This window comes from Erigeron canadensis, chromosome 9 (genome assembly GCF_010389155.1).
Source record: "Erigeron canadensis isolate Cc75 chromosome 9, C_canadensis_v1, whole genome shotgun sequence".
Taxonomy (NCBI): Eukaryota; Viridiplantae; Streptophyta; class Magnoliopsida; order Asterales; family Asteraceae; genus Erigeron; species Erigeron canadensis.
The window spans coordinates 10,499,643-10,520,150 of NC_057769.1; the positions used below are offsets into that span (position 1 = coordinate 10,499,643).

The 20,508-nt window shown below is 35.1% G+C and overlaps 1 protein-coding gene across 1 annotated transcript; it reads right to left on the minus strand.

Moving 5' to 3' along the window:
• Window positions 1–5,627: 5,627 nt before the first annotated feature.
• Window positions 5,628–8,824, minus strand: LOC122581049 (phosphoinositide phospholipase C 2-like). Its single transcript, XM_043753187.1, has 8 exons — window positions 8,631–8,824; window positions 7,611–7,746; window positions 7,260–7,511; window positions 6,963–7,177; window positions 6,772–6,889; window positions 6,293–6,445; window positions 6,128–6,214; window positions 5,628–6,044 (listed from the first exon to the last, which is right to left on the minus strand). The coding sequence occupies exons 1-8, from the start codon at window positions 8,813–8,815 to the stop codon at window positions 5,751–5,753; spliced, it is 1,440 nt and encodes a 479-aa protein (XP_043609122.1). The 5' UTR covers window positions 8,816–8,824; the 3' UTR covers window positions 5,628–5,750.
• Between the last annotated feature and the right edge of the window lie 11,684 nt (window positions 8,825–20,508).

Here is a 20,508-nt window from a genome sequence, read left to right on the forward strand (position 1 = left end):
ACTAAATTGTCTTAAATAAAAAAAAATACAAAATTGGGTGACTTAAAATTCCGTTTTAATAAATGGATGGCTTAAAAGAAAACAATTGAATCTTTAGGGGCCTATGTGATTATTAATTATTTACTATCGGAATGTTTGGGTCATTCAATAAATTAAAAGCAAAAGAAATTAAAATGATCTACATTAAAAGTAAGAAAAAAAGAAAAGACAATGAAGCGAAACGTCAAAGGACGAATAATGAAATCCGAGCAAAGGCAAGGGGAAGAATTAAAAGATGTACCGTAGATATAACCCGTAGGATATGAATTTCTAAATTAATTTATCATACGAGTAAGAGAGAAGGAAAACCCTAGAGATCTTTGTAAGCAATGGCGTATGAGTCAATTCATGGTCCTTTGGGAATGAAGAAGAGATTGGTGTCTGAGTTGCTTCACCAGGGCATTAATTTGAACGAATTGAAACCGGGTACTAGGAGGCGTCGGGGTCCTGATACTCCGGAATCTGAGCTTTTATTAGCACGAGCCGAGCAACTTATGGGATTGTATAATCTATCCCTCCGAGATATGAAAAGCGGAACCTTTTATATGTTTCATGAAAACGGAGAAGACATGAACGGTAAGTACATTGGCGTGGAGGAGGGTCTGCGTCTGATTGACGAGATTAATGAACAGAACAGGTACGAATATTATAATGGGGGTCCGAGGATGACGGAGGAGGAGGCTGCCCGCGCCCTTGAAAGCTTGAAGGAATACACGCGGAAGCATGGTTTTAATTTTCCTGGTGAAGAAGAAGAAGAAGAAGAAGAAAAACCACGGCCCACAAGGATGAGATGGGGACTGATTCCAAAGGCCGCCCCATTCCTCCTGATGACGTTCCTGGTGTCAAGTGCGGTGACAATTGTGAGTCGAGCGTGGGACTTTCTGAACCAGGAGAAGATCTCTAACAAATAAGCCTCAGGCTATATTATTTACTAATCATTGTTTCTTTTAAGAAACAAAAGTAGGTTGCTTGTTACTACATGTGTCTTGTGTTTCTGTCAAACTTTGATTGTGTTACAACTACTTTTCTAGTTAGCCCTTTTCCGGCCCATTGATTAGTTACTCCAATTATTTTCGTATTTTCATCATTATGCATCTTAATTATTCTTCCTGCTGCCATCCATACCACACACACACACACACACATTATATATATATATATATGTGCTGTCAATTTGGCTGGTGCTCAAGCAACTAATAATCTTGACAAACGAGCATGTACTCGCATAATGGTGCAAAACCATAAACATTACAAGCACGTGGCTTGTGCCAAAGAACTCGGGATACCTCGACTGTAGGGGATCCCGGACTTAAGGAGAGGAATGGTCAAGCTAAAACAGACAGACTTATGCAGACCTTAGAAAATATTTTCTTTACCATTTCTTACTTCAAAGTGTCTCTGCTCATTTCTACTTTTCACTTTCGACCTCAATATTTTGCCTTCACTATTGTGATGCGCTCCCCCTTTTTTTTTTCTGTTTTCTTTTGTGCTACTTAAACTTCAAAATGTGTCTTTTCATTTATAATCATTACAGTTGCCACCCATTGTTTATGCCGCTATCTAGAACAGAATTGATTCCGGATCTGGCCAAGCTTTGGTGCTTGGTTATTAACCCGAATGTACTACTTTGATTAGAGGACTTTTGTAGAGACCCTTTATTGAATCTAGTGTGCTGGCTTGGACTTTCTAGACATCACATGATTCCAGGCAGCATTGCTGTTGCTTATAAAAACTTAGCTTGGCTGTTGTCTTTTGTATAGGCTTAAGACAAATCAGTACTCTCTTTGATTATGTCAGGTGCTGTTGGAAAACGGGACTTCCTGATGTAAATTCTAGTCACGAGGCTCCTCCTGTAGACTCATCTCAGTTGGCCGCTTTCCATGTTTCCGTGAATGAGAATGACGCCAGCGATGGAATACCTATGCCAGATGCTGGTGTTAGTGAGAATGGAGTTGCATCTGGTATATTCTTTTGTCACTTTTATCTAATTGTATATTGATCTATAGGAAAATGATTTCATATGGTTACTGTTTAATGTTTCCTTTTTATGGCGGCCGTTTCCAACTTTAGCTCCCGACGAAGAGCGATGCCGATTCGTCAGATTATATTGCCTGGACTGCCCTAATAGATGAGACTGAAAAAACACCCGAGGTAGGCAAGTTCCAAATTGATTAAATGGACCGCCTGCTAGTGCTGTTGATTTTTATGACATTAATTATGTTTTGTTTAACAGAACATCTTGAGGATCAGAAAAGTTTACAATGCCTTTTTACCCGAGTTTCCCTGTGTTACAACTCTATCTACATTACAGAGAAGACATACCTAGATCATAAAGAAAGTGTCCCGCACACGTTTGTCGTAGGTGTTTGGTTAAGCAAATAGTTGTAGGCTGGTGTAGATTTCTGCAGATACTAGAAACTGATTACATAAACAGTACATCTAAATATGCTAATGTTAAATGAATAAGATTCTTTGTAAGATGAACCTTCCAGAAAAATAACTGTCATGCATGCCCTTTGAGTTATGTTCACCTTGAGCCTAACTGACTTTTGGTAAATACTGAGAAGTTTTGTAGCTACTTTGAGCACTCCCAATGCCCAATACGGACATCCATATTGGGCTTGTATTCAATCTCAATACGTGTACACCATTGGGTTTGGACCATATTCGACTGTATTCATTGCGTATTGAGAGACTAGGTGTGATGAAGAAATGGCAACATAAGTTCTCCGTTTACTTCACTATTTACATTAGAGTACAAAGTGATTTACTTAGTATTACAGGTGTATATCATTGTGGTTGGCTAATGTTTGAAGTATCCATGGCTCGCATCAAACATGAGGTAGGTTACTGTACTAGTTCCCCATAGTCTAATAAGCTTAGTTTCGAATTTTTATGTGCGGTGATTATAATCGTATTTTTTTGCCTCTTATCAATCAAGATGAAGTCTTTTATTTGGCTTCAAACTTCCAGTAGCAAAGTAGGAGAAGAAATGTAAAAGATAGGAAAAACTGACTATTAATACCATTTGAGATATCATATATATTAGATTGCAGTGTCAATTAATTAACCTGGGGGTCTGCTAACTGCTAAGTCAGGAAAACAAGAGAGGCGTGTTGTAGAACATGGCTATCAATAGCCCCAGAGATGGTGGAAAACAGAGCCCGTGATTAAGCAGTCATAGTTGGACTTCAGGTTCATTGCTATGTGTTTAGTGTAAGGGGCCCCTTCTTATGATACAGACAGCCAAGCGGTTGAGTGCATACTTATAGAGCCCAAGAAAACTATACCATAAATCTTTACAAGGGTTGGGTAGCCGATTAAGAAGTCAAACTTTTTTGTTCATTTTTTAGAGATCATTATATATGGAAACCCACAAAGGTAACACAAAAACTGGTACACTTACCATCCATGTGCTTGACTAACTTGTACAGTATGCTTTAAAGATTGTATTTAATGGTAAATCATATATCACTTGTTTGACAGGTGCTAGATGTTGCAGATAGTCTGTTGAACGAGAATTTTGGGAAATCTCTTGATGATATTCTTAATGCCATTCCTCGTGATAGACAGTCATACTTGATTTCCACCACAATGACTAACAATGTATGGGTGATGTTACTGCGTGTTTCAAAACCTCCGTCCACATGGGCAGATTTTGAGACATCATCTTAAACAAAAATTGCCCTTGTTGGTAGAGGTATTCTGTCAGGCTATGTCCATTGGAGCAAGAGAAGATTATAACGCCGATATGTCTGAACATTGCTGGTGCAAAAGCTGCAGAGAGCAGGTCTAAAAAATCCTGTTAAGGTAAAGAAAATAACACTTAAACAAAGTGCATCGGTTCCAAACTCTGAGTATTCTTGTGTCAATCCATTTTTATTATTTTGTCAGATTGAAGCAGCATCTAAATATTCCACCGTTGACACAACCACGATGCACCACCTCTTTCCATCATCGTGCAACCAGCGTGAAAGTATATTAAGTCTCAAAACATCGCCCAACAACTTATAGAGTCTGGAACCGTGGTCGCCATTCTTCCAAAAGATGCTGTAACGGCTATCAAAGATGAAGGATACAAGCTTCTTGACATTAGGCCAGAATGGGAAAGAGAAAAGACATGCGTATCCGGGTCAATGCACGTGCCATTGTTCGTACAATATATGGATAATGGGCCTATAACATTGTTGAAAAAATGGGTTCATTTTGGTTATATTGGGTTATGGACTGGTCAGAACATTACAATGATGAATCCTGATTTTGTTGATCAAGTTGATAAAATAGTTCCTGATTAGACTACTGAGGTTCTTGTTGCTTGTGGTGAAGGTTTAAGGTACTATTAACTAGTGTTACAGGCTTAACTTTGTTTAGTGTTTGAATAATAGCCAATTAAGTATTCTTGTTATAAGGTTCGACACAATTTGACAGGAAATTGTCTTGGAATTTAACATTTTAAGACAAAGCAGGAAAGATAGTCTAAAAGACCTTAGATATATCTTAGGAAACAATTAGACTTTCGTTTCGACAAGAATGTGACACATACTTACAGAATGAATTATATAGGAATATAATGAGTACTAGTAGGTTTGGCAATTTCTATATGAACATGACACAACTTCAATTTGGGTAAAAATGGGCTGACACTAGATAATGTGGGTTGGGTCTGAGTCAAATGGGTTGACGTGAGTTTGACTTGATTCTCGGTTCTATGATCTTGAATATAGTTCAACTTATTGAAATTGTGCAGCTCGAATTTGGGTCAAATGAGTCGATATCCTGTGACCTGATATCTGTTTAGTTATATAGGTTGACAGGTTACCGGACTATCTTTAGGTCAAAAGAGGGTCATGCTGAGGTTGTGCAGAATGACCGGTATTTTATTCGGGTCGTGTTGGTACAAAGTCACATCTCACATGATTGTAGCTTATAACGCAATATATAATAAACCAAAAGTCGAGTAAATTACAAAAGTTTGAAAATGGAGGCTTATAGGCCATATGTTATACCATGGGTATTGGGCCGACGTTTGGGGTAAAGTGGTCTGGCCCTTGTGGTGCAATTCATCATGGTTTTCTAACTGACTGTTTCATGACCCGTAACTCTGCCTGTTTCATAAGAGATCGATATAAGTTGGGAAGTTTTTTTTGGTGTTACCACCATTTCATATATAAAATTGACCCACCGTTTTGGTATAATACAATCACAGCTCACAGGTCCTTCACACTGAAACAAACCATGTGCAAATAACTGAACTCTTAAAGTCTGGTCTTCTGTTGCAGATCGATGATGGCAACATCAAAGCTACATAAAAATGGATATAAAAACTTGGGATGGCTGGCTGGAGGATTCAATCGTGCTGTTGATGGAGATTTCCCGGAAGTGGAGGGGCCAGAGAAGTTGCAGTATGCTACAATTGGAGGTGCATCTTATTACTTCCTTAAGATCCTTATTTTGTTACAAGCAGTGGGGAAGAATAATTAGTTTACATGTTGATTTTTTAGTTCCATCCTTCAACCTTTGAACATTCCAAATCATGTCTATTTTTCCTATGAAGTGCGTTCCCAAAATACTGACCCTGTATTACTTATCTGTTATTTTAATCGATAATTGTATACATTCATAAAGTTTTACATTGCTTAAACATTCACATAAAACATACGTTGTGACATATCATGTAAGCAAACTGCAGATAGCGGGCACTCAGTTACAACTTATGAAAACTCAAAACGCATAAGAAGCTTCACAGATTTGTATTTATCACCCTTTTGATCGTGAAGAGGTACAGCTCGAATCCCTGACCTGAGTTCAAACACAGGAAGACAAGTTTGACCTCCAAAATCATCCTTCTCAGTCATGTCGTATTCATGTACCTCAACACGAAGCAATGCAAGCTCTGGAATCGTCAATGGGAACTCAAACTCTTCTTCCCATTTTGGTGTCCAAGCGTCTTGTATGATCTTCGTTTTCTTCATTGCTGAATCAGCGTGAACTCCAGCAATTCCGACCTAAATGAAACTTTCAACTTGTAAGTTTTAAAACTCAAAACATACAAGTAAACCTAGATTGGAAAATGGCAATGCTAGTTAACCTTGACATAGAAATCTGGTGGTGAATAAATGTCAAAATGTGTTCTTTTGAAATCTAAATGCCACCCATCCCCCATATACACTTTAACCTGCAAAACAATATATTATATCTTCAAATAAACTCAAACTAATAATCTAGATGTCATAAAGTTAAGAGTTTGTGATACCTTGAGAGTCTTTTTCACCGGAAGCGTTGATTTAGGATCAAAGATCTTCTCATCAGGGCCATTTTTAAGATACATATCTGGTTTTTTCACATATCCACAGCCTCCGTTAGCTCTGAACAGTCCTTGCATCAACCACAATGACCTACCATGGGTCTGTGCTGATCAAAAACATTACTTTTATACAGTCAGGCATTCGGGTATGTTAATTGGTCAAAATAGTTCATGTTGAATTGGTCAAAGACAACAGGTTGACTGGTAATATTTGATTTTCTTTTTAATTTCTTAATGTATAATAACCAGTAGATTGGAATTTTTTTTCAAAACTTCTATAGTATAACAAAAATCTCGTTGAATCATAAAAAGTTAAAAGACCCAAAAGATTAACAGAGAAGGTCCAAGATTGACCCGTATGCATTATCCATTCGGACCAAAACTGCAGTCATTGACATGAACTGATATGAAATCAGAAGGGAACAAACCTGCATGTTAAATGCAACCATTTGAGCCCCATGAGTCCAACCAATTAAAGGATTATAATTTGATGAGTCTACTCGTGAGCCTTTCGGGAATATCCTTAACAAGTTCCTTTGGGTAAACCTTCAAAAAGTTAAACAAACCATAAGTCACATAAATTACCAATGCAATCCAGAATGAAACTCTTAAACTTTACCTAATGACATCTTTTGCATGATTCTCAATGGCTTTTTCGAGTCTTGTTTCCCTTAAGCTAATACGTTTAGCTGCTGTAGGATCGTCCTGTAGCCAGTCTTTCACGCCTCCGTTTAGTTTCTTTGCATGTATTGCTATCAGCTGCTTGTACTCCGACTCCACATTTTGTTTCACAATCTCTTCTTCATCTTGAAAATCTTCATCCTTATTATCATCCTAATTGAAAATTTATGATTTATCTAGAAGCAAAGAAATGTGCAGACTTGAATAAGTTGTTATAATGATTATAATGTCCAACCTCATCTAAGAATGCATGTTTCTCAAGAGGGTCAGATAATTCTACACCCCATACATCCTCCTCAGACGAGGCTTTAACATTTACCGACCCTTCATCATTTTCTTTCATGCTCTTGGTGGTGTCCAGATACTCTTTTGGTGGTTTTGTTGAGACAACAATCCGTTTCTTCAACGATTCCGGGGAAGGAAAATCTTTCATAGGGTCGGATCCAGTGTACTTGTATAGCACATCTCCAAATGTCTCGGTTACCATCTAATAAAATAGCACTCGTATAAGGTTATACTAAAGGATATTGCATACTCTAACTAGGGATCTAAACGATTCGAGTTGAATAACCACATTGTAGATTACCTTAGCAACTTTGGCTTGAAGATCAGGAGTAAGATGATCTTCAAGAGTGAGGATAACCGGATATTCGGATGTGACAAACGCGAATGTTTTAATGGCTTCTAAGCATTTGTCTAATGTTACAGGCGCTGTTAGTGTCCTGCATATATGTTTTAGTACAGTTACATATGTTATGATTGTTATCAACTTGTACGTTTTCTATACAAGCTATACAGTGTGATAAATAACGTAATAGTTATGATAAGTTTATCACCCCTATTTATGTAAAAGTTTATATATACATCAACACAATTTATTAGTTAATTGACCTCTTTGGAGTAAGGTATATGAATTATTATTACTCGTATATCTTATATTTAGAGGATTTAGAATTATTGTTGAGCTAGTAATTAAAGATTATAAATTTGTGAATTTTTTCGTAATATATCTTTGTCTATAAAATCTTTGGGTTTTATCCCTTGTATCAAATAAAACCAGCTCAACTGGTGGATGCATCTTTAGTTTTTTTCCATAAGTTTTGAGTTTGACTATCTGGAGTGACAAATTAATTTATGAGTTTTCCCCCCTTGAATCACCTGTAATGGTTCATGGTTTACACTTTACATCTTATAGTTTAGAGTACGTGTAATGTTTTATCTTTGTATATTTGTGTAGTGAGGTCAGAAGTGTCCTTTGATGTTGAAAACTGACTTAGTGTTAAAAAGAAAGAAAAAAACGAAAGAATGTATGGATTGGCGCGGTGACATAGTAATAAAAGTGTATATAAATGAAAGGAGATTATCTTCACATTCTAGTTATCTAGATATGAGTTTTTTAAAATGGATATGTAATTGATTTATCAACACAATTCGAATCTGAAACCTTTGTGAAGATGTCAAAGTATCATCACTAGATCATATCAAAGATGGTTACTTTGATTGGTTTATAGACCCTACCAACCAACTAAAAGTGAGACTATATGATCGATATTTTATTCCTTGAGGTACGTAATTTATTCAAAAATAAACAAAGAAGGTTACATACCCTCCATGGACGATGTCAATATCATCTTTGTTAGAATTGGGCCACATGTCGAGTTCGACAACACGAACACCCCTTTTAAGGGATTCAATAATTGGTACAATGCTACAATCACTGCTTATTTGATTGCCAGTTAGATACGAATTGTGCCCAGTATATATGAAATAATGTGCTAATGGAGCCTCCATATCATGCGTCACCTGTTTGTTGTGAAAAGATAGATACGAAGATTAAATTACTAGAAATATATATGTACATAAATTTACACTTCATTTTCTAAGAATTACTTGATGTAAAAGCAGAAACATTAACATAGATCATTATTTTTTTTTTAACTATATAAGACAAACATGTTGAAAAAAAAAAATGATGTGAAAGATGAACCGCACATCACGACCCACATTACTTTATGACTTTTTAATATATTATATGTATCGAATATCAGAACGATACACTATTATGTTTGGATGGTGATAAAAATTTATAAGAATTTATATTCAGAAGTGGATTAGATTAGGGACTCCTTATTTTAGGGACTGTTAGGGACTTGATCTAGACTGTCTATTTTCATCAGATTTAATCACTACTGATCATCTCCGGCGACATCTCTGGCCATATTCATCTCTGGCGACATCTTCGGCGAGACTTACACATAGTAAGTACAACTTACACATGTGTAAGTTGAATAAAAATTATGATTCGGAGCGGGCTTTGTCCTTAAGGATATTCATAAACCAAAGCTGGTGGGGGTGATAGGTCAATGAGGGTGATAGGTCATAATGTTATAGGTCATAGAGGGTGATAGGTCATAGGGGGTGACCGGTGATGAGTGATTTACTTAAAACAAATTGTACTTAAAACATGTGTAAGTTACTTACACATGTGTAAGTCTCGCCGGAGATGTCGCCGTCACCGGAGGATCATGGTGGTGGTCGGAGATGATCATGGTTGTAGTGGTGGTGGTCAGAGATGATGGTGGTGGTGGCCGGAAAAGGAAGTAGAAAGAGTCCATAATAGTCCCTAAAATAAGGAGTCCCTAATTTAACTTTTCCTTTTATATTCATCTACAACAAATACATATATATATATATATATATATATATATATCAATGCATAATGTACAACTGTTTTAACTGTCTAAAATAATGATTACTTATTTTACTTTAGATTTAACAATAATAATATTAATAATGATTAATATTAATATATAAAGGCTACCATTAAAAATACCAAATGTAGTAATAAGACATGTTGAAATTTATTTTATTATGAAAAAAAATCATCCATCATCATATATATATAATTAATATAATCAATATGTATATCAAATATTATTAACAATATGTATATCGAGTATTAAAAATGCTATATATATATATATATATTGAGATTGTTTTTTCAATATTCGTTCTTTAGACCCCTGAATACTTTGAGTAGAATATAATCACAAAGAATTCAGGGGAAAACTTCATATGTTTGTCACTCTAAGAATCGAACTCTAGACTTATAGGCAAGAACTAGAAATGTCTCTTAACAGTCTCCAAGCAGTTGCCAGTTGATCTGTGTCTCATTATTTATACTATATTAATAAACAAATTACACTCCCCTTTAATCAACTCTCTACCTTTAAAATACCCAAAATACTCTTAAATTTCAACACATTCTTAACTCACACACTAAATCTACCAAATATTGTAACAATTGTGACTTTGACCGTTTGACTGCATGTACAATTTGAATAATCATTGAGTTGGCCAATATAGTTCAAGTGCAATTTGGAGTTCATTTAAGTGCAATGTGTTCATATAGATCAATTTATCGTTCAATTCGGGACTTATATGCTAGTCGAGGTCATTAGTCGTGCTAATCGGTGCTCACAACTTGAAAACATATAAACTGACTAGTAAATGAAAAATGGATCTTATCCATGGGTTATACCCAACCCATGAGCTAACCATATCCCCATCCCACCAAATCTTCTTCCATTCATTTCCACCAACCAATTCTTATCTCTATCTATCTCTACCTAGAATGCAAGAACAAAAACCCTTACACTCCCTATCCCTCTAAGTTCATCCCTCATTTATTTCAAATCATTTAAGATTTATGTTAGATTCATCATTCTCATCATCTCCTAAGAATTGAAGTCCTCTTATGCAAGAAATCTTCTAAAATGGCTTAAAATTCGGACTTAGCTCTTGGTACAAGTTTTTGTAAGTACTTCTTAACTTAAATTCATTTCCATGTAATGTATAATCTGATTTTAAGCACGAACAAGTCTTGGTCGGTTTTTATGTCAAAAACGGTTTTGGGTTGAAACTAGGGTTTCATTAGGGTTTGGGTTGATTATGAACGAATTTGAGCAACAATAAGTGTTATGGAGTGTATTTATGTAGTGGGTTTTGTCTATCTATGTGCAAGAATGAGTTTTGAAGTGGATTCAAGTCATAGTGAAGTCTAAATCGAGTTTTGGTGTTTTTGGGTTAGTCATGGTCGAATCTAGGCATGGAAAATGATGTTTTGATGCAATGATTGAAAGATATATTGTGTTCAAATGATTTAAACAATTTTGGTTAAGTCTTAAACCGAGTATTTAAACTTTAAAAATCGATTAAGGTACCAAAATTGGGTGTTTGGAAGTGTCAAAATCGTGTTTGGGGATTGTTTGTGCAAATCTGCAGGCCTTAACGCCCGTTCGGGTATTAACGGCCGTTAGGCTGTTGCTTCTGTAACTGCCGTTAGTAATTGAAGGCGTGTAACGCCCGTTACTTTTGTAACTCCTGTTAGGGACTGATTTTGATAACATTTTTAAACGACTCTAGCTTTTAAACCGTAACTCCGTTTTTAATGTATGACCTATAGTGGGAATCGTATGAGAGTCTACTTTCTTAAGGTATTATCCATTTTGGCTGAATCCTTCTGCATTTCTAAAATGTTGGGTCAAAGTGTTCTAGTTTATGCTCGGGAGAGTCATTAAGGCATTTGTGGGATTTTGGCGTGACTAAAACTTACTTAACCAACTTGTGTAGGGTTATAGAGTTGACTTTGATGATACTATGATATATGTTGATAGGTTGTGGACATGTGACGGTTGTTGTAAAATTATAGCTCGATATTATCTTGTCGTTTTGCTTGGAAAGCAAGGTGAGTTTCGTAGCTCCTACTCAATTGAGATTCAGGCTGAAAAGTGTACAACTTTTGTGTGTTGACTTGTTTGAATGTGCAATTATATGTTTGCTTTGATTTATGACATAGTTCAATTGTGCATACGCTGGATTCTCTTGATTGATGACATGACTTGATTAAGCATATGTTGAGTGTCTTGGGTGATGACATTATGAAGGACAAGAGGATAATTGAGGGACAATGTGTGCTATACATGAAAACATAGGACTTGTTAGAATAATTGTTGATATCATTATTACTTGTTCTTGCTTACTATGCGTACTCCAAATATCTTGATGTAGTTCATTATGGGAATATAAGTGTGAGGGTTACTGATGTACATGGTTTTTATAAGGACATTTGTGATTTACATGTTGTGAGACGGTTTTGTCGATGTGCAATCATGTGATTTGCTGTATGATTATTGTTTATGTATGTTGAGTTGTTTAGGTTAGTTGTGTATATACGGAGGACGGTATTGCCTTTGAAAGGTTGGAGATGTGGTGGGAAAGCTGCGAGTGACCCTCTATATAAGCATCAAAGGCCTTTCAAAAGTAGTATCGTACGAAGTATATACATATGGTGGTTTGGTTATGTGTGGACATTGATGGTCATGGATGAACAAATTATGTGCAATTAAGTACAATGAGGTACAATATGTGCAATTGAGTACAATGAGGTACATTACGTGACATTGAGTACAATGAGGTACATTGCGTGCAATTGAGTGCAATGAGGTACATTACATGCAATTAAGTACAATGAGGTACAATACGTGCAATTGAGTACAATGAGGTACATTACGTGCAATTGAGTATGATGAGGTACATTACGTGCAATTGAGTACAATAAGGTACCTAACGTGCAATTAAGTACAATGAGGTGCATGATGACAATACGAACGGGTACTTTTAGTACTTGAGTACATTCTGAATGACTTGGGGACTTTGAGGGACATTGGATACAAGGGTGCAAATCTTAGACCATGTTTGATATAAATTATGCATTGTTGACATTGACACGCGTTCATGTTCATTCTTTCCTACGAACTCACCAACCTAGTGTTGACTTTGTTAAGTACACTTTTCAGGTAATCTTGTGAATTCAAGACGTGATGGTTGATTGATGCTTGCACTAGGACTTGGACTTACAGGGATCCAGGATTCATTCGCCCTATTTTTTTTTTCTCTTTTATGCATTATGTACTTGATTATTGATGTTGGATTCACTGAATCCTTTTCTTTATTTCATATAGTTCATGTTCTACGATAATCCCATGCATACGCTATATCATTTCCGTAACATTTCGAGCCTAGCTTGGGGTGTTACAAATATATCCCTAAAATATTTTACACCCATATTTATCCAAACTATCCATTCTTCTTTATTAATTAATTTAGATATTTTCACCTAATATCTTTATAATATTTTTAATTAAGTTATTTACAAAAGATACATCCCTTAACCATAAAATAACTACAATACCATTTATGTCAATTACTTTTAGATTAATAACTACATCGTTATCACCACCGCCACTAGCACCACCCGTTGCCGTCACCGCCGCCGCATTGCGTGGGTACTCATCTCGTATATATATATATATATATATTGAGATATAACACACAAAAAATAATGTTAGCCTAGTGGTAAGGCAAGCACTTTGTGACCTTAAGGTCTCAGGTTTTATCCCCGCCGGGAACAAAAAATAATTCTTTTAAGGTACCTGTTACCAATGAAGCCTAGACCCATATGTGAAGTTTAAATACGCTAGTTTGATCTTTCGGGGTGCCCAGATTATGTAGGGATAGGATGAAGGTATTTTACCGACATCATATGCCTCATACGGGGTGGGTCCATGGGTATCCAATTGTAGTACCAAGGCTAGGGTTACCCCCATTACCTTTTTTTTAAAATTTTAATTAATACATATCAAGTGAGTTATATGATTAAAAAGGGAAATATGCTTGTAGTGAAGGTGTAATTTATTTTATTCAATGATTTTTTTTTAGATCTATTTTAAATTTTAGCATAGTTAAATTGAAATATATCATTGTGCGACGTTACTTCTTATATATTTAACTTCAAGATTTATTTAAATAATATCAGTTTTTTGCTTCTCAAAACTCTAATGGTTGGAACCAAAGGAAAATGAAATAATACAAATTTGTTATATGTGGTTTTATGGATCCTTTAGACTACTATTTTGTTGTTTTATTTTAATTAATATCATGCAAAACGAATATTATGATTTTATAAACCCGACCAAATGCAAAGTTTTGGACTACTTACCAAGAAAATAAATTAAAGTAAGTAATCTAAGTAGTCATCACAAGTCAATTTAGATGTGTCGTTTTATTTCAATGTCGATAACATTAAAATATATCAACATTTTGATTTGCAGATATGTATCAACATCGCAACTTGAATACCATAAACTAAAAGTCTCCATCGTTTATCAATTGTCAAATTTGGGGAAGTCCACAACCAAACTATTATGAGTTAGTTTGGGGAAACATCATGAAAAGAATATGTAATATGAGCATATATATAGAATGAATATCTTTATATTTTTATTTATTTATTTGTACTATATTATAAAGCAGATTTCTCCTAAATTTTCAACAATGAACTTAAAATTTTCAATATTGATTTTAAGTATTTCCCCAAAATGCCCTCTTATCTATTTTATATTTATTTAAAAAAACTATAATACTCTTTCTCTCTTCTCAAATCTCAACCAATCATCTTTTTTCTCTCTCCTCCCTAAATCATTTATTCCTCGAATTTATTCAAAATCTTTTATCTCAAAAACCGTACGTCTATAAATTATAAAAACTATATGGGTGTTCTTAAAATTTCATGCTATTTCATTAGAGATGTCATTCGATATACTTTCGACAAAATTTTAAATCCGAGGACGGAGCCCATACGGCTAAGACATTTGACTATCATACTCTACGACCTAGGAATCACCACCACCATTTTACCACCGCAAAGTGCGGATACTTGCTCTCGTTTTTATAAACACAAATTTCATTAAGTCGACTTAACAATTGTAAGATGATATCTCAAATTATTAATTAAATATTTATGTTCTAGTTTGCTCCAAACCTTCTAAAAAAGCAAAACTTCTTATTTCTCTTTTACACCACTAAACCAGATTTTATTGATGGATATTTATAATTTATATTTAATTGTTTATTGATATGACAGTAATTGTTAATTTGAAGGTTATTTTAACATTGTAAGTTGTAATTATAATCCCTCTTAGGGTGGGGAGCGCCTCGTCACCCCTCTCCTCTCTCCCCGATTTTGCTTATCTTCCCCCCCCCTAATGCTAGGAATGTCTCCCCACCTCTCCCCATCATTTTCTATTTAATTTAATTTATATTTATTTTTATTTTAAATAATAACTAAAATATTTTATTTAAAATAAAAATACAACTTAAAACACAAATAAAACACATAATCTTATTCAAACACACAAAAACAATTAAAACATACAACTTAATCAATTAATATAAACATACAACTAAGGCAACAGCCATCCGCACTGCTCACAAAGGGCGCATTTCTGCGCCAAAACCATCTCCAACATCGGCCCGCTGAGGTGATCGTGTGGCCCGATCACGAAGTCCATGACGTTCTGTTGCTGCTGACTCTGAACCATCCGTGTCATCTCCTCCTCCCGTTTTTTATAGCCTCCTCCGCCGCCATATAACTATCTATCATCGCCTTCTGCATCTGAATTTTTTCCTCCCGAATTCGCTTTTTATCCTCATTGTCACATTTCAACTCGGCGACCATCTTCAAGAATTCTTCAGATGTGGTGGAGGCGGATGTAGACGGCTGCTTACCCTTAGCTCTATGACGAGGTGGCACGGGTCTAGCAGGACGTACTGGTGCATCGATGTCGTTCCCACCCTCCTCTTCTTGCTTCAACTGGTCCTCATTCAAGTCAATATGGACCGATGCCTCCCCCGATGAACGGATATTGACATTTGACCCTTTCGTTATTGCCATTTTGCTACCCGACTCCTCACAAATCCCCTCCAAGGTAAGAACCTCTGCCCATTTCGGCCCTTTCCTCAAAATTTGCCACTCCTCTACATGCGGAAACCTGGACTTGTTATTGTATTTTCGCATATACAATGCCACGACCGCCTTAAACACATCCTCGTCACTTTGGCCACTCAACATCTTACTTTTCTTAACATTGTAGATACCACAAAAATCCGACACCTTATGCTTCAAATCCTTCCATTTTGACCGTCACATTTCCGTGTTACGTCCCGAATCACGGTTCAAGTGTTTATCCATCTCATACTTCACCTTCTTCCAAAACAATCCGGCCGTTTGGGCGTTTTCGGTGTATGGATCCTCGGAAACGTTTAGCCAAGCTTTTGCCAAACACATTTCTTCATCCTTCCCCTATCCACGACACTCTATTTTACCTTTTACCGCGACTTGGGTCTCGGGTATTGCTTCTTCTTCTTCCTCCTCGAACTCCTCTTCTTCATCTTGAACCTGTTCATATTGTGTTGATGAAGCACCCGCAAATTGTGAAAACCTGATATTAATTTGTTGGCCACTTGACCCGGGGGGGGGGGGGGGTTACGTAAAACAATGGATCCATTCCACTCAAGACTCCATCAACGGGTTGTGGCTTATACGAATTTTAGGTGGTGTTTATTTGTGAGGGAGGAGGTGGCATAACATCGCGATTCTTTGGAGGTGGTGAGTTTCTGTGTTTTTTTGGTAGATTGGAGAAAGTTGGCTCTTTTTGTTTCTTCCCTCTATTCATTTTGGTGATTTTTTATTGTTTAGATTGGAAAAAAAAATAAAAGAAAGAAATGGAGATGGAGAAGGAAAGAACTCGGCAGGGACCGAAGCAAAGAAAAGAAAGAAAGAAAAGAGAAAGAGAAAGAGAGGTGGTGAGCATTGGGTGGTGGGTCCCACTTTTTTTAAAAATTAATCATGTAACGGTCGGATTAATAGGCATGAAAATCGGCACAGGCGCACAGCCCTCTCCATTTCCCTCTCCACCCTACCGGTACCGGGGGATCGACGCGGTGTACCAACCGGTACCGGCCCGGTACCTCTTCCCTCCCGTAGGCGCTCCGTCCTCCCTTATTTACAAATGACACAATCCTTTTTTTTTATATTTTTTTATTTTATCTCTTCGGTTTCACAACATATTTTCTAATCTAAGTTTAGGGTCGTCTAAGTTATAGGTTCTACTTCTACAGTTCTATTTCTAGTATATTATGACACAATCCTGCCTATGTGTTGTTTTCTTTGTTCTCTTTATGTCGTTGGTCAACAAAAGCTTTTAATTATCATGATATTAATTTTATCCAGTGATCACGTGTTCTAAGATTCATATATATGATTCCACGTATCTACCACATAATTGCAAGTAACTTGTGTATTAGTTATTTATATTTTTATTTTTATGCCACAGTATACAACTAATTTCTGATTCAATGATTATAACTAAATGGTTTACATATACCGCAGTGAATCTTAAATACGACACAATGTATTATGTTCTTATCTATATCTATACATCTATATCTATCTATATCTATATCTATATCTATATCTATATATCTAATAAAAGAGTAGTTAATTTAGCTTTTTAAAGCCATCCATTTCAATTCAAATCTATTTTTTAGACTTTGTTACGTAAGATTTTTCTTACATGTCATCATCATGAATATTTTCATTTAATAATAAGAACCTCATGATCTCATATACTATTTGATACTCATTAATTTATCAGTCAGGCTATTGCCCAGATGGATTTGTTGTGAAGTGTTGTATACCCATAATGAGATTATAACCGATTTTGTTATAGGAAGGTAGTGAAATGGGGTTACACCGTGTCGTTGTGTCGGCTCTATTATAAGAGAATTAAAGGGTTGCTGATTATAACAAATGTAATTTTTTTTTACTTATCAAAAATTGTGCATTGAAGGTACTATTTTTTTTTTTTAATGATTTGGGCTATTTGGAAGCATCGCAATGAGCAAGTTTTTTCGCCCAGCCAGATTCACTCAGACTTTTTATTTGATTTCATTGTGGCTCAATCTTATTATGGGCTGTTAGTAGATGTAGGAAACTTGGTGTATCGCGAGATGAGTGGTTTATTAACCCGCTTCTTTTTGTGTAACTTTGTCTCATTCCTTGGGGGCTTATTTACCGTCCTTGCATTTCAAGCCTCTAGAGGTGTGTAAGAATTCGTTGTTATTGTTATTTTTCTTTTTGATAATGTATATGTAACTGTAAGGCGTTTAGTGCTTTGCTAGATGCTTTTTATTATAATATAAATTTGTTCTAAAAAAAATAAAAAAAAATAATACCTTACATAAAATACGAATACTTTTCAAGTCCCCGACGTCACGAATATATACACCTAATAAAAAGGGAAACACCTTGTTTAGAAAAAATAAAGTAAACTTTTTGACCCCTTTTTGATGATAAAAAAAATTGCCAAAATAGCAAAAACTTGTACCATCGACATAGATTTTGTAAGTAAAATTTTTTGATCTCTATTTTTCATATCCAATCTCTAATATTATTATTTCCCCCTTACAAAATAAACTATATGTAATGAATGTGTTATGGAATTTGTGACATTGTCAGTGACTTTTGTCATATCATATAATGAATGTGTTATACTCATATACGAGTATTTAGTATACACTGTTAATATACAACACCATCCAAACACTTTAATACTAAGCATTTGCTTATATATGGTCCAACAATAAATAAAATATAATAATATCATCACATTATTGTTTTTCAACATTACTTAATTTATTGTTGCCAATATATGATATCATTACATATTAGTATGTCATTAATCATATACGATTAAATCTTGGTAAAAAAAAAGAAAAACAATTATAAATCACAAAAGTATATATGAAAACCTAGCTACACCTAAACTAGTAAAAAATATTATAAGTCACATAATAAATATGAACCAACACAAAAATAAAACCAGCCCTTTAGTGTATATGAATATTTGATAATATGACTAATATCTTATGTGAACTATAAACAAATTAACTTTTAAGTAGTACTTATAAACCATACTTAGAATGAATCTACAAAAATGAGAAAGCATGAATCATGCAATGGTTTTCATAAAATACCTTAGGAGGAAAAGATAGAGGAGGATTAGAGTCACCATTAAGGTATCCAAAAAATGCATCAAGATTCAAAACTCTCCTGTGAAATATGAGATGGTGTTTCATCTCTTTGATTGTAGCATCGATAATAGCCTCGGCCTCCTCGTTGGTCACTTTATCGTCTCCTTGTACTTCAATCATGAAACATTGCAAATGTTTAGCGTTCATGACACCATTCTCGGAATAATGACTAAAAATTTCCTTGATATCGACCGGAGGTTCAACCACGCCGAGTTTAAAGTGTCGCCGGAAACAAAAGCACACTTTGAATGTTTGTTTCGACATGTTGAGAAATGAGAATGAGGACGAGCGTGATAAAAGTGTGTTTTGGTGCGTGAGAATATATTATAGGCCAACAAGAATAGCTATATCTATTTATATGAAAATGTTTATACATCATCACTAGATATTTATAAGGTACAGAATATTTCCTTAAAAGGGTTATATGTAATTTGTATTTTTGCAAAACAGTTGATCCTAGTAAGGTTAGTAGACAATTAACCGACTTTCTACTAACATTTTTGTTTTATCTTGAACTCTAATGACTTATAGATTTCTAAGTGATTGTCAAAAAAGTCATTCAACAAGCTAGCTTTATTTTACAAAGACATGACCTTTAGCTTCTTCTTTTGTGTGTGTGTGTCTCTCTTTATAGAATCCAATAATCTTTCCAGTTATATTCTTGTATTTATATTTAAATTTACAAGAGTTAATATAGTTTGCATACACCCACAATTAAAAGGCATGATTAGTTTCACTAACCGAATGATTAGAGCTAGATGTCGCAAACAAATATCATATAGCCTAATTATCTGCAAGAAAGAGTTACCAAAACCATTATGAATTGAATAGCAAGTACGTACACACAGAATGACTCGATTTGTATCACAGATTTACACAAATATATATTGTTTACTATTTTACTTTGCCTTATTACTTGGCCAAATTATCGAATTTGAAGCCCAAAAATGTTCCACTAACTCTCCATCTTAAGCAAACCTTGATATTTATCTAGATTCTATTTATTTATTTTTTGGACATTCAATGTTATTTGTTCGTATATAAGAGTGAATCGAATCCAACATAGAAGTGGGGTGAATACTTGGCAATGGTAAAAACTATACGTATACGGAGTATATTTTTGGTCTATAGGCCCAACTTAAGTTCATATAATGGACTAAAATTCATAGTATGGCCCAACTTTATCATAGTGAACATTTTAATCAAATGTATTTAAACTGCTAGCTTTTATGCTATAAGGTAATCAAATGTATTGAACATCGAGTCATCGTTTGACATGGAATTTATCATTGTTGGCAGAAATCTTGTACGAGTAAAAAATTTAACCTGTACGCAAATGCGGATAACCCTTTTGTATTTGTTCACCCTAACTAATGTTATTAACGAACCCAGAGAAACAAAGGTAGATCCAACAAGAAACACAAAAATAACCCTCAAAAAATTGCAATATGCCACCCTAAGTCCATAAACATTGGAGGCATCGATCTTAT

Excerpts from the sequence above, each read along its gene's own strand:
- LOC122581049 (XM_043753187.1), bottom strand. The coding sequence starts at position 8,815 with ATGGAGGCTCCATTAGCACATTATTTCATATATACTGGGCACAATTCG. Across the intron at positions 7,747-8,630 it reads ATTGACATCGTCCATGGAGG|GACACTAACAGCGCCTGTAA; the intron begins GTATGTAACCTT and ends ACATATATGCAG. Across the intron at positions 7,178-7,259 it reads AACATGCATTCTTAGATGAG|GATGATAATAAGGATGAAGA; the intron begins GTTGGACATTAT and ends ATTTTCAATTAG.